The sequence below is a fragment of the Tupaia chinensis genome, unplaced genomic scaffold (assembly GCF_000334495.1).
Source record: "Tupaia chinensis unplaced genomic scaffold, TupChi_1.0 Scaffold000567_1, whole genome shotgun sequence".
Lineage (NCBI taxonomy): Eukaryota > Metazoa > Chordata > Mammalia > Scandentia > Tupaiidae > Tupaia > Tupaia belangeri.
This window is the reverse complement of record NW_006160080.1, coordinates 134,182-149,348: the sequence shown is the minus strand read 5'-3', so window position 1 is coordinate 149,348 and position 15,167 is coordinate 134,182. Positions and strand designations below refer to the sequence as shown.

Genomic DNA, 15,167 nt, shown 5'->3' with positions numbered 1-15,167 from the left:
TGGAGCCACTGCTAGAGCCTGTGCTAGTACTGGAGCCCGAGCTGGAGGTCTTACTGGACCTTGACCTGGTACTGCTGCTACCACTGGAAGCATTGCGTCTCTTTCGAGTCTTATCCCTGCCGCAGTCCTTCTTGCTGGACTCCTTGGTGGCCCCTTTACCTTTAGAGCGATCCTTGGACTTCTCATCAGAGCGGTCTTTGCCTTTGGTGGGAGAGGGAGCCCTAGTGCTGGACTTTTTATTATTTTCTTTGACTCCTAGCAAGCTCTTTTCACTCCTGATAAATCCATTCTCCCCTTCTGAGGTGTTCAAAGCAGCAATGGTGGCCTCACTTATCTGAACTCTCACTTCTAACTTGATTCTGAGAAACGATCCCTAATCGATTGCAATTTACGCCAAAGAGCAGCCTAGTAACAAGATAAAAGGATTTAAAGAGTGAATGATTGGCAAGGCAATAAATCTGGTGGTTGGTTTAATACTGTCCCTCTTGTTCTCCCTGCCGTTTTCTAGCTGCCTCTTCCCTTTCCTTCTTTATTCTGAATTCTTCTTGTGCCTTCTGCTCCCTCAGCAACCACTCCTCATGTAATTTTTGCCTAACAATATAATAATCAAAGAAGAGAAATGCACCTTAATCTACAAATACACACACATACGTGATTAACAAAATGACACATTTTGGGAATGACTGAAATACCATGAAAGATGTTTTTTATAAAGCAGTGGAGTGGGGAGTAAGAGAAGCGGAAGATATCAAGAGGGTTTTTGGGAAAGCACTTGTGTCTGTAACTATGGTACTACTAGGTGATAACTTAAAATCACTGGTTCTTTATCTTGCAGATATGTATGGCTGTGACATCTTTTACAAAAAAACAGGACACTAAAACTTTTCCTTTAGGCCACTCACAGTTATGTTTAAGTGCCAATAAAGTGAGTAAGAAGTTTCAAAGTAACATTCAGCTTTTCACATTCAGAAAGTATGCCCATTCTTATTCTATGCACTGTAAAAGTAGCAATTCCATCACTGCACTACGAAAACCCAGCATCTTTCGTCACAGGCTTTTGGACTACCACTCCACACAGTTAGAGGGTTCCTGTGGCTTGTTTCAAAATACTTAAGCTGCTGAATGAAGGAAAATAAAAGTACATTGTGATCATGTCTTGTTTGCTTGTGTTTTGTTTTGTTTTGTTTTGTTTATAAGCTGGAGAGAATATGTGTTTGCCAGAAAGACAGAGACATGAGAGGGGGATAGGAGTCATGGGAGAAAGCACACCCCCATGGGGTATGGTCAGATCTCAATCCTTTTTCCTCCATCCCTCTCCATTCTGTCAGGATTTGGGTCACATACATGTGCAAGCGGTATGTATTCAAGCCTACAGGGCCAATATTTGAACAGCATGGTCGGCTATATGGAAATAAGGAAACTATAGGCTTTGAGATGACAAGAAGTTATAGAAATATATTCGCAAGTGCCTAGTTTATTTTTTAAAATGATCAATTACAAAGAATGATGTTACTTTAAAGCAGCAAGTATCTCAGACATCCAATATCACATTTCTAATTTAAAGAGAGGTTATTTTCAAATTTCATTTCCAATCAGATGTTTAGAACCTAGATTTCATTTTACCACTGAATCTGTACAAGGGAAATAAAATATGAAAAATTATTCTATATTACATCAACATTAGAATTTAAATAAGGCTTTATGTCTAGCCTGGGGACCTAATCACAATTTTAAATATTCTCTCAAAAATAGATTCCATTTCCAACTAACTACACATTCTGAGAACACATCTTTTAGCCATGATAGAAGCTGGTGTATGGTGTATGCCAATGTTCCTATGCATGCTTTAAGGCACCATATAAATGTGTCAGTGTGCAGAGCTCTGATTTATGAATCTTTGAGGAACATACAAATTGTATAAAACGGAACCAATTGGTATATAAATTTAAGACCACAAAAAAGTAAAATGTTAAAAATGTTTAAATTGAGTAACTTCAATATACTATACATCTACTTAAAACAGGATATGTAGCCATACAAAACTTTCACATGCAGCCACACACTGCTTAATGATCTACCTGTTTATCAACCGCTCAGACTTAAAACCGGCTCTCCAGCGTGAGAAATTCCCTTTCTCAGTCTTTGTTTTGTTCTTGCAGTTGGTTAGTATTCAAGATACAAAGTGTTTGCAATCACACAAAAGTACATATTTCATTCATAAATTTGTACCTTATTATGCATCCATAGTGGTATTCAGAATAAATAAAAGTGATTACATTGGGTTCATATTATTGTATTGTGTTGTATCTTGTCACTTTCTGGTGCTTATCTAATGTATACATTTTGTGCAGATAGAATTACAGTATTCTAGTGTGGTATCAGTGTTACCTACTAAAACATACATACCCTATGGTGCCATAACACACCACAAGACATCCACCTTTAAGCTCTGCGCTTATTGACCAATTTGCTTAACAACCTAGTCACAAAGGTGGACCCTGGCTGTTAAGTGAGGAGTGCAAGTAAATAGTTTATCTGTTTTTCAACAATAATTAAAGTAGTATAGAATTCGTGCAGGAATAAAGAAAGTTAAAATGAACACAACGATTGCAATTTACGCCAAAGAGCAGCATCTTCCCGCCGCCGCGACCTCCTCCTGCTCTCCTCAGCCGCTGAGGCCGGTGCTGCTTTGTCGTCAGAGTTAGGCCCGATATACAACTCTTAATGAGAGTTATTTTGGTAAACTAATTAACTGGTTGTTTGGTTAATACTGTACCTCTTGTTCTTCCTGCCGTTTTCTAGCTGCCTCTTCCCTTTCCTTCTTTATTCTGAATTCTTCTTGTGCCTTCTGCTCCCTCAGCAACCACTCCTCATGTAATTTTTGCCTAACAATATAATAATCAAAGAAGAGAAATGCACCTTAATCTACAAATACACACACATACGTGATTAACAAAATGACACATTTTGGGAATGACTGAAATACCATGAAAGATGTTTTTTATAAAGCAGTGGAGTGGGGAGTAAGAGAAGCGGAAGATATCAAGAGGGTTTTTGGGAAAGCACTTGTGTCTGTAACTATGGTACTACTAGGTGATAACTTAAAATCACTGGTTCTTTATCTTGCAGATATGTATGGCTGTGACATCTTTTACAAAAAAACAGGACACTAAAACTTTTCCTTTAGGCCACTCACAGTTATGTTTAAGTGCCAATAAAGTGAGTAAGAAGTTTCAAAGTAACATTCAGCTTTTCACATTCAGAAAGTATGCCCATTCTTATTCTATGCACTGTAAAAGTAGCAATTCCATCACTGCACTACGAAAACCCAGCATCTTTCGTCACAGGCTTTTGGACTACCACTCCACACAGTTAGAGGGTTCCTGTGGCTTGTTTCAAAATACTTAAGCTGCTGAATGAAGGAAAATAAAAGTACATTGTGATCATGTCTTGTTTGCTTGTGTTTTGTTTTGTTTTGTTTTGTTTATAAGCTGGAGAGAATATGTGTTTGCCAGAAAGACAGAGACATGAGAGGGGGATAGGAGTCATGGGAGAAAGCACACCCCCATGGGGTATGGTCAGATCTCAATCCTTTTTCCTCCATCCCTCTCCATTCTGTCAGGATTTGGGTCACATACATGTGCAAGCGGTATGTATTCAAGCCTACAGGGCCAATATTTGAACAGCATGGTCGGCTATATGGAAATAAGGAAACTATAGGCTTTGAGATGACAAGAAGTTATAGAAATATATTCGCAAGTGCCTAGTTTATTTTTTAAAATGATCAATTACAAAGAATGATGTTATATTAAAGCAGCAAGTATCTCAGACATCCAATATCACATTTCTAATTTAAAGAGAGGTTATTTTCAAATTTCATTTCCAATCAGATGTTTAGAACCTAGATTTCATTTTACCACTGAATCTGTACAAGGGAAATAAAATATGAAAAATTATTCTATATTACATCAACATTAGAATTTAAATAAGGCTTTATGTCTAGCCTGGGGACCTAATCACAATTTTAAATATTCTCTCAAAAATAGATTCCATTTCCAACTAACTACACATTCTGAGAACACATCTTTTAGCCATGATAGAAGCTGGTGTATGGTGTATGCCAATGTTCCTATGCATGCTTTAAGGCACCATATAAATGTGTCAGTGTGCAGAGCTCTGATTTATGAATCTTTGAGGAACATACAAATTGTATAAAACGGAACCAATTGGTATATAAATTTAAGACCACAAAAAAGTAAAATGTTAAAAATGTTTAAATTGAGTAACTTCAATATACTATACATCTACTTAAAACAGGATATGTAGCCATACAAAACTTTCACATGCAGCCACACACTGCTTAATGATCTACCTGTTTATCAACCGCTCAGACTTAAAACCGGCTCTCCAGCGTGAGAAATTCCCTTTCTCAGTCTTTGTTTTGTTCTTGCAGTTGGTTAGTATTCAAGATACAAAGTGTTTGCAATCACACAAAAGTACATATTTCATTCATAAATTTGTACCTTATTATGCATCCATAGTGGTATTCAGAATAAATAAAAGTGATTACATTGGTTTCATATTATTGTATTGTGTTGTATCTTGTCACTTTCTGGTGCTTATCTAATGTATACATTTTGTGCAGATAGAATTACAGTATTCTAGTGTGGTATCAGTGTTACCTACTAAAACATACATACCCTATGGTGCCATAACACACCACAAGACATCCACCTTTAAGCTCTGCGCTTATTGACCAATTTGCTTAACAACCTAGTCACAAAGGTGGACCCTGGCTGTTAAGTGAGGAGTGCAAGTAAATAGTTTATCTGTTTTTCAACAATAATTAAAGTAGTATAGAATTCGTGCAGGAATAAAGAAAGTTAAAATGAACACAAAGATACATGCATGTGGTTTAAAAGAATGATTTTGAATTAACAGGAAAACAAAAATTACTTCTCTATTTCATACCATATATACTGTCTTCATCATAACAGAAATCTACAATAACAACTAGAGTTATTATAATACATCCCATCTGCTGACACTGTTCTAAGCATAATACACATATCACCTTATTTAATCTTCACAATCCGATGAGATAAAGATACTAAAACTGTTTTTATCTCTACATTCATGACAAGAAAACTGAAGCTCATATACCTTGTAAGTAGTAGGGCCAGGACTGGAACTGAGATCTGGCTAAATCCAACTCCAGTTTTACAACCACTGCTACTCTTCTTACTTACTTTTTGGAGCATTTTTGATAATTTTACCTATCTATATGCTCAGATAACAGGAACTGATAACAAGGAAAGCAGCAACACTTTCCAGTGAATGTGCTTAACAGGGAATATCTGTAAGGCCTAATCCCTTTTTTAAAAAAATTTGTTGGGCTGGCCCCATGGTCTGGTGGTTGACAGCTGGATCCCTATATGGCCAAACACACAGCTCTGAGTCCTGGACCTGGTGGCTTAAAAAACATGCTGGGCACATATGTGTGCCTAAAATCCTGATATGATGGAGAAACAGAAAAGTGATTATGGCATAACCATGCCCCACTGGGGGGTGTTTTTTCTCTCTTCCTCTCTATATCTACCTGTCTCTCTCTGGTAAGTGCACATGCTGTCTCATAATTTTTAAAAATTGTTTTATTGTGATAAAATATATGCACCATAAAATCGAATATTTTAACCATTTTTAAATGTGCAGTTAAATAGCTTAAGTACATTCACATTGGTGTGTCCTATTTCTTTTTAACTAGTTTCTGAAAAGTACTAAGGGAAAAAGTAGAATCCCTATCTTGGGAGAAGGGAGACCTTTCTAAGACACACCAAGGCCAGGTATCATAATAAAAGTCAACAAGAGGGAACCAGCAGTTAGCGTAATGGTTATGTCGCTGGACTCCCACATAGTTGACCGCGGTTTGCGTCCCAGACCCGGTGGCTTAAAACTCACGCCGGGCGTGTGTGCATGTGTGCCCAGGATCCCAGGAGGAGAATGAGGAGAAGGGATTGCGGCGTGACCATCTCCTCTGGGGGGTGATTTCTCGCTTTCTGTCTCTCTGTCTCTCTCTGTCTGGCGAGCGCACGCGCCCTATAGCAAAAACCTCTCCAAAAAAAAAAGTCAACAAGAAAAAGATCAAATCATGGTACATAATGCTGTAAGTCAAGTTAGGACTGATGACAAATGAGAAAAATTTTTAAATTTACAGACAAAAGATCAATATCCTTAATGAACTAATAATGTTGCTTATAAAACAAATTAGAAAGCATGTATCCCCACCAAAAAAGGGTGAAATTTACAAATAGGTAATAAAATATATATTTTAGAAAAAAGCCCTCATGTTACTAATTTAGAAATGTACATTTGAAACAATGTAGGAAATGAAACAATAAAGGAAAACATGTATCACTTTTCCCTTTAGGAGTTTCACAAGTTGATAATGCCTAATATGAGTGAAGTTATGAGAAACAGGCATTTTCCATTCACTACTAGAAGGACTCCAAATTTTAACCACAATACCCTTTTAACCCAGCCATCTACATTTTACATGGACTTACTCTTCTTTTTTTTTTAAGGTTTTTGTCAGATAGCAAGTGTGGTCACCAGAGAGAGACAAAGAGAGGAAAAACGAGAAATCACACCCCAGTGGGATGGCCATGCCACAATCCTGTCTCCTCCATTCTCCTCTCAGCGTTTTGGGCATGTACACACACATGCCCAGCGTGATTTTCAAGCTGCTAGGTCTGGGACCCAAACCGCAACTAATTGTGTGGGAATCCAACTCCTTAACCACATCACTTGCTGGCCCCAGACTTTTCCTTTGATCCCAAGAAGAATTTTATTTCTAGGCATTTTTCTAAGGAAATAATTGGACAATCACCAAGAATACCTAAGCACAGATGCTCACTGCAACTTTTTACATAATAATAATAAAAAAACCTGAAAGCCCATCATTAGAGAACTATAAATTATGAATGAATGAATTATGAATAAAGAACAAAGTATGCTATATCTAGATGATTGGCCATTAAACTAGGTGAATTAGATCTCTGCATCATCACTGAAAAATATGTAGTATACATTTATCAAGAAAGCCGATTTGGGGGTCAGCCAGTGTTGTGGTGGTTAAGGTGGCTGCACCCCCCTTGGTCAACTTCATGGTTCAAGTACTGTACTTGGCAGCTTGAAAAACACATCAGGTTCATGTGCATGCATACTCACAATCTCAAGAGGAGAATGGAGAAGGGACTGCAGCATGGCCTTCCCTGTGGGGGAGTGCTTTCTCACTCATCTCACTCCCCTCCCATTCCTATCTCTCTCTTGTGAGGGCACATTATAAAAAACGTTTTCTTAGAAGTAATTTATGTGAAAACATGTATAAATATCATCTCATTATAGAAATGCACACATACAATATATTTATACTTTATTTCTTTTCCCACTATAGAAATGGAAACATACAATATATTTATACTTTATTTCTTTTCTTTTCTTTTTTTTTTTTTTTTTTAAGATTTTTGCTACAGGGCAAATGCGCTCACCAGAAAGGCAAAGAGAGCCAGATAGAAAGTGAGAAATCACCCCCAAGGGGGATGGCCACGCCGCAATCCCTTCTCCTCCATTCTCCTCTCAGGAATTTGGACATGCATGCACACATGCCCGGCATGAGTTTAAGCTACCAGGTCTGGGACTCGAACCACGGTTGACTACATGGGAGTTCAGCGACATAGTCATTATGCTAACTGCTGGTCCCGATACTTTCTTAACAATGGCTATCTTTGGTTCTGTTATGTTACTGAAGCCACTTCACTTTTTACACTTGTCAATTTTTTTTTCCCAAAAAACATTTACAAATTAGCAAAACACTAAAAAATACTTCCATTTTTAAAACATGCTAACATCTAATGCTGGTCCATGGGCCCAAGGTTTAAACAGTTTATATAGGGTATTTTATAAGACCTATTCTGTACAAAATTTTACACGGAAAACCTTTACTAGTTAGTAAAAGCTGGTAATAGTCTACCAAAATAACTGAGTTCACTTTGAGTGTTTGGGTTAGTGCTGACCTCTCTCTCTCCAACAGCGTCTCTTCCTACAGTTGTTGTTCTTCAATTAAGGCATCCTCCTCCTCCTCCTCTTGTGACAGTCCTGAGGGAATTTAAATGTTTTATTAAACTATGTGGCTACTATAAATCCTTGGGCAATAATCTGGGGAGGAAGAACGCATAAACGTTAGTTTTTATAATTACTGTAAAAACTTGATTTTAAAACTTTTTGTTAATGATTCTAATCATCCAAGTTTGTTACTATGTAAAGATCAATAGAGAAATAATGATAGTGGACAACGCATTAAATAAAAAAATTAACTAATGGTTCCATAGTGATACTCAAATGTGGAGGGTTGTGGGAAAGAACATTTATCTTTACAGAAGGCCAACGAAAACTGTAGAGAAACCTAAATGGAAAAATCACTTTTGTAACTTCTACTGTAGAAGTAAATTTCTATAAAAATGCTAAAAATATTAGATGAGGGCTAGCCCCAATGGTAAAAATATTAGATAGGAGCTGGATCCCACATAGCCAACCGTGGTTTCAGTCCTGGCCCTGCCATCTTCAAAAACACACTGGGTACATGTGCATGAATGCAGAGGAGGGGGTCAGAGTGACCATGCCCCACCCCCCCAGTGGAGAGTGCTTTCCCTCTCTTCCTATATTTTTTCTGGCAAGCATGTGTATCTTCTAGCAGTTAAGAAAAAGGAGGAGGAGGACAACCTGTGGACTGGTGGTTAAGGCAGCTGTATCCCAAATGGCCGACTATGCAGTTTATTTTTTTTTTTTGGAGAGGTTTTCGCTATAGGGCGCGTGCGCTCACCAGACAGAGAGAGACATAGAGACAGAAAGCGAGAAATCACCCCACAGGGGGGATGGTCACGCCGCAATCCCTTCTCCTCCATTCTCCTCCCCGGATCTTGGGCACGCACACACACGCACCTGGTGTAAGTTCTAAGCCACCAGGTCCAGGACGCGAACTGCAGTCGACTACGTGGGAGTCCAGCGACATAGCCATTACGCTAACTGCTGGTTCCTGACTATGCACTTTTGAGCCCTAGACACAGAAGCTTAACAAACATGTCAGGCATGTGTGTGTGTATGCACCAAAATCCCAAAATGAGGAAGAGATGGAGAAGAAACTTTGGTGTGACCATTCCCCAGAGCTGTTTTCTCCTCTTTATCCCTCTTTCCAGTGAGTGCACATCCTTTAATGCACAGACAGACACACACACACACACACACACACACACAAAGAATAAAACAATTTCTTCTTAAATGAAGAAACTAAGGCAGCTGAGAACATTAAGAGGAGAGGAAAAACATAAGGACACCAATAACTCCAACCTATGTTCTTTTTCCTTTTATCCCTGATGCTTTGTCCTGCCTCTAGTGGACTAGACCAGTTTTCAACTAGTAAAAAGAGATGCTGGGGCCAGCAGGTGGCATGGTGGTTAAGAGTGCTAGATTCCCAAATGGCTGATCATGGTTCGAGTCCCAGACCTGGTGGCTTGCTTTCTCACTTTCTCTCTCTCTCCTTCTCTCTCTGATGAGCGCATGTGCCCTATAGTAAATTTAAAAAATAATAATAATGAATAAAAATTAAGTAATAATTCTTCTTAAAAAAGAAAAATGCTAACACAAGTTACAGGTAAATATTCTGCTACTGCCATTCTAAATACAGGCACTCCTCACTTAACACCTATTTGTTTAATGACTCCTCAGACTTACAGCCACAGGTCTCTAGTGTGCGGAACCCCCTTTCTCAGTCTGTGTCTCGCTACACAAAGTGTTCAGTCACGTAACACTACATATTTTGTTTATGAATTTATACTTTATTGTGCACCCACAGTAGCATTCAGAATAAAAAAATTATATAGGATTTATATAGTTATGTGTCATGTTGCTTTCTGATGCTTATCCAATGTATGCTTTCTTTTTTTTTTTTTTTTTTTTGAGAGAGGTTTTTTCACTATAGGGCCTGTGCGCTCGCCAGACAGACAGACAGACACAGAGAGACAGAAAGCGAGAAATCACCCCCCAGGGGGGATGGTCACGCCGCAATCCCTTCTCCTCCATTCTCCTCTTGGGATCTTGGGCACACACGCACACACGCCCGGAGTGAGTTTTAAGCCACCGGGTCCGGGACACGAACTGCGGTGGACTACATGGGAGTCCAGCGACATAGCCATTGCGCTAACTGCTGGTTCCCCCAATGTATGCTTTTTGTACAGATAGGATTTTTGTACAGATAGACATTAGTTTGGTGTCATGTGATATCTATGAAAAAATACATACTCCATGGTGCCATGACACACCATGAGACACCCATCTTTAAGCTCTGTGCTTATGGACCAATTTGCTAAACAATCTAGTCATAGAAAATAACTTGGTCCTTAGTGAGGAGTGCCAAGTAATCCAAGTACTACTACTTAAGCAACTACAGTAGTTCCCCCTTACCTGCAATTTTGCTTTTTAGCTACCTGTGGTCAACCATGGTCTGAAGGCTTGTGAGTACAGAACAGTAATATATTTTGAGAGAGACCACATTCATATAACCTTTATTACAGGACACTATCATAGTTGTTTTATTAGATATTGTTATTACTCTTTTTCTGTGTCTAACTTATAAACAAAATTTTATCACAGGTACATATGCATCAGAAAAATTCAGTATGTTAAAGGGCTAGTTACTATCTACTGTTTCAGACATCCACTGGGGGTCTTAGAACATATCCACCATGGATAAGAGGGGACAACTATATTAGGGAACTCCAATGGTAAGTGAAATCTTTGTGGCTATGTTTCTCAAGGCCCGAGAATCCCGGTTACTTGAGCCCATAGTCTCTGGACTTTAAAAATTGTCTGGAATAATTTAATAAACATATTATGGATAATATGAATGGCAACCATTATAACCCAGCACAGCTTTCAGTGTTCCTATTTGCATTTATGACTACTATATAATCTAACTAAGTCCTAATTTTTATTATACAAGCAGGCAGATTTAATACATGTTAGGGCCCACTATGTGATGGCCAAATGACAGCATGATCACCTGTATACATTAAGTTTCAATAGTAGTTTAATAGAAAAAGTGGTAAATAACCACAGGTCAATGGTAGTAGAGGCATTCCAAACTTCCATCAGTACATCCATGCTGAAAGGAGTATCTGCTTCACAACATTCCTAGTGTTACATTAATGTAGATTTTAATTTAATTAATTTAATTGTAATAATTTTGTTTGGTTTTATACTTTATAAGTACATTGTGTTATACTTATATAAAAGTTTCAAAACTAGTATTATGCCTATATATATTTAAACAATATGAAAATAATTTAAATCAACAAAGGGTCTCTTACATTACTCAAATTTGAGAGAAAGTGCAAAGTTATCTGTTAAAATACTCAACTCCCACTGTTTTTTTTTTTCTTTTTTTGGAGAGGTTTTTGCTATAGGGCGTGTGTGCTCGCCAGACAGAGAAAGACAGAGAGATAGAAAGCGAGAACCCACGCCCCAGGGGGGATGGCTACGCCGCAATCCCTTCTCCTCCATTCTCCTCTCAGGATATTGGGCACGCATGCACATGCACCTGGCGTGAGTTTAAGCCACTGGGTCCAGAACTCGAACTGTGGTCGACTCCGTGGGAGTCCAGCGACATAGCCATTACGCTAACTGCTGGTCCCAACTCCCACTGTTTTGTTGTTGTCATCGTTAGTAACTTGCTATAGGGAACATGCACTTGAGAAAGAAATGTGGGGGTGGGGTGGGAGGAACAGGGGATGGTGGTGGTGATAATAAAGCATTCCCCAAGGGGATGGCCATGCTGCAATCTCTTCTCTCTGGATTTTGGGACCGCATGGGCATGTGCTGAGTGCGTTTTTCCAAACCTCTAGGTCAGGACTCCAACCGTGCTGTCAGCCGTGTGGGATCCCGTCGCCTTAACCACTAAACCACCGGCTGGCCCTGGGTGGTTTTATAAAGAAAAATATTCACCAAATACTGAGTATGTGCAAGGACTGTGTTAGCTGCTGTAATTCATGATGCCTGCACCTGTAATATTACTTTATAAATACACATAATCAGTGAGCAATGATTCATCATGACTTTTCTTCCCCTCTTTACTGTGTTAACTCTGTTTCCGACAAGGGTCTAACATAACTTTACTGAGGAGGCAGAGCCTCGGCAATTGTTCATCAGATGTAGTACTTGACAACCTTCTGACACTGGCGCCTCAAGCTGGGGTAGGAGTCTGTGAGGCGATGGCGGGGGAAGTCAGATTTCATACACAAAATAGGACGGGGAGCCCATTACCTGAGTCTCTCAGTCGGGCCAGTTCCTGCCGACGTTTCTTCCGTTTCTCCTTCTTCACGGCGGCCCGGTACTTTTTGTGGCTGGAAGATCAAGACACATACACCTGACAGGTATATATATACCTACCGCGCTGTCCTCTCCGCCGCACCCAGTGACAAGTCACTCCGGTGCTCCGGAGAGAAATCGTGCTTTCCATGTTTTTATTATCGAACAGGCGTCCACACCTGGCATCCTCCCGCACCCATTAGGCAAGTCTTCTCTATCCCACCACTTCTCAGTTCCCAGAGCCCACGGTTGCTAGGGACACCCCGGGGGTCTCCAGGAAGGACTGGAACTGCCGCGGTGACTCGCTTGCTTGGCCCAGCTCCCTTCTTCCTTCCTGCCTGCACATTCTTCATGCCCAAGGTCGGCCCACTCCGATCCCTCTTCCTGTCAGCTCATCTTCCCCAGCCGAGCTTACCTTGGTTTCTCGGGAAACATTATCTTCTCAGGAAACAGTTTTTCCCCAGGAGCCGCCATATTGCCGGCATCGCCCCGCCCACCAAGCTCTAGCCGGAAGAGGCGGGCTTAAGTGGAAGAAAGAACGCGCGCCAAGTTCGCGTGCCGCGCTGCTTCCTGCCGGGTGGAACCTAAAAGAGAGTGGGCGGGAGGTTCCCCTCAGTGACTTGTTTTTCAAAACGCTCCTCTGATAAATATCTCCTTCCCGAAAAATCCTCTATGGCTTTTACTCTGCTCTGTAAGTAATTCTTTACCCAGTGTTTCCCCGTGCTTTACCACAATCTCCCTCCCACACCTTAGCGGGATGTCTTTTAACTAAGAGGTTAAAGTCACACTTGTCCCCACTTTCTCCTCATTCGTTCACAAAACCTCATCACACGCAGAGCTGCACGCCCCATTTCCTTCCCAACAGCTCCAGGCTCCGCCAGCTTCTGCGGTTCCACCTATCAACACCTTGGACAAAGACCCGACCTCCACCCCCTTTTATTCACACCTGCCTGCTCCATAAGATTAAGGAATACTAACTCCTGGAGTTGCAAAGGTGTAACTTCTACCGGAGTTTACAGTCGAGGGACAGAAAAGGACTAATACATAGGTAATATAGTATGATACAGGCAAAGATGAATTTACTGAACATAGTCCACTTGGAGATTCGGGGCGCTTGCTAATGTTTAAGGTGAATTTTGAAGGAAGATGGCCTATACTCAGAGAAGGGTTGGAATGGGGTTGCAGGCAAATCAGTATAAGCAAAGACACTGAGGTGAAACTGGAATATGCTGAAAACAGTAATAATTTAAAATGCAATTCAAGAGTATCAAGGAATACAGCAGTTGAGGTGAACTGGGGCTGTGTTATGGAGGAGAGCCTTGCAGGCCATGCTAAGAGACTTTGTTTTGTAGGTAATGGAGAACCAATGAAGGCTTTTAAGTAGCAGCTTTTTGTGGTCATATTTCTGTTTTAGTTACCCTGGCAATATGAAGGGGAAAAAAAACCCAAAAAAACTGTGAATGTCACAGTAATCTAGGTGAGAGGTGATGAGTTAAAGTGGGAAATGAGAGTAATGACTTGAAAAGTAAATATCAGCCCTGCCAGTAATAACCTGCCCGCAGACTGGTGCTGCACACATACAAGTCCAGAGACAAAGCTAAGAAAAAAAAAAGTTTCTCCCCAGGACACTTTACAACTGCAAAATGACATTCAACCCCCATCTTTTGAGTAATTGAAAAACTTCCCTGGCCTAACTTTATTCCTCTCTCCTCCAAATTAAAAGTGCTGAGTTACCCAATTACCAAACTGCCCCCAATTCCCCTAATTCCTTAGAATCATTTAGCCAAAGCCCAAAACCTTACAAAAAGCCTTACCTTACTCCCTCTTGTTCAGAAAGTAGAGCAATGCATTACTCTCTTCAACTCAAGTTGACTTTGTTCAGTTCAGTGCATCAGAAGTTAAGAACATAGACTTTAGAGTTGGGCTAGGAAACAAAAGCCTTGGCTCCTGTGATCTTCAGTAAATTCTTGACTGTTTAGTCCTCACCTAGTTATCTGTAAAAATCAAGATAGTAGTAATAGTTTCCATCTGACAAGGCTTTTATTATGAAGATCGAATGAGATAGCTCATGCTATTTGTTGTCACAGTGCCTGGCATTAGTGAGTGTCCCAGAAACTTTGTTATCATCATCATCATCATCATCATCATCATCATCATCATCATTCTCATTGGTATGAAAACTTCCCACCCCCTCAAAAGAGGGTTAGGTATTACATGTGTTCCCAACACAAGTTTTATACTTATCACAGTATACTGCACTTTGTTGCCTTCACGTTTATGCTCCTTGCAATAAATCTTAAATTTTTTGAAGTTGAAAATTTGGCAATTGCATCCCCAAACTCGAGAATGCTCTGGGCAGCACAGAATATTGTAGTTATGCAAGTCAACTATTTTGCTGGTCCCTGTGACCAGGATTTATGGTCACAATTGCTGTCAAAGTGTCAATGTTTGAGTTACTGTTACGTTTCTTATTAATCAGACCAGACTTTCACTTCAGAATAAGTAAGAATGTCTTCTAGGAAGGTAATTCTAATTACAAAAGTATACACATGTAGATTTTGTTTTATTATGATTTTGAAATGAATATAAATCTCCTTTTAAAGGAGTTAGACATTTATTTTCAAGAATTAACCACTGAATTCATTTTCATAAACAAGCTTGAATTGCTCAAGTTAATTTCATTATAGAAGTAACTCTAAAAGCTTATTCCATTTCCAAACTATGATTGCCATAATTTGAATTCAATAGGG

At 39.7% G+C, this 15,167-nt stretch overlaps 1 protein-coding gene and 1 pseudogene across 1 annotated transcript in view; both read right to left on the bottom strand.

The window, feature by feature from the left end:
* LOC102481742 (RNA-binding protein with serine-rich domain 1 pseudogene) overlaps positions 1–2,711 on the bottom strand; it is a 3,362-nt pseudogene extending 651 nt beyond the window's left edge.
* ZRSR2 (zinc finger CCCH-type, RNA binding motif and serine/arginine rich 2) overlaps positions 1–12,918 on the bottom strand; it is a 32,837-nt gene extending 19,919 nt beyond the window's left edge. Inside the window, 4 exon segments of the mRNA XM_006157949.3 lie at positions 2,777–2,885; positions 8,073–8,154; positions 12,373–12,452; positions 12,833–12,918. Of these exon segments, the coding sequence (XP_006158011.1) occupies positions 2,777–2,885; positions 8,073–8,154; positions 12,373–12,452; positions 12,833–12,891 (330 nt within the window). The 5' untranslated portion in view covers positions 12,892–12,918.
* Positions 12,919–15,167: the final 2,249 nt, after the last annotated feature.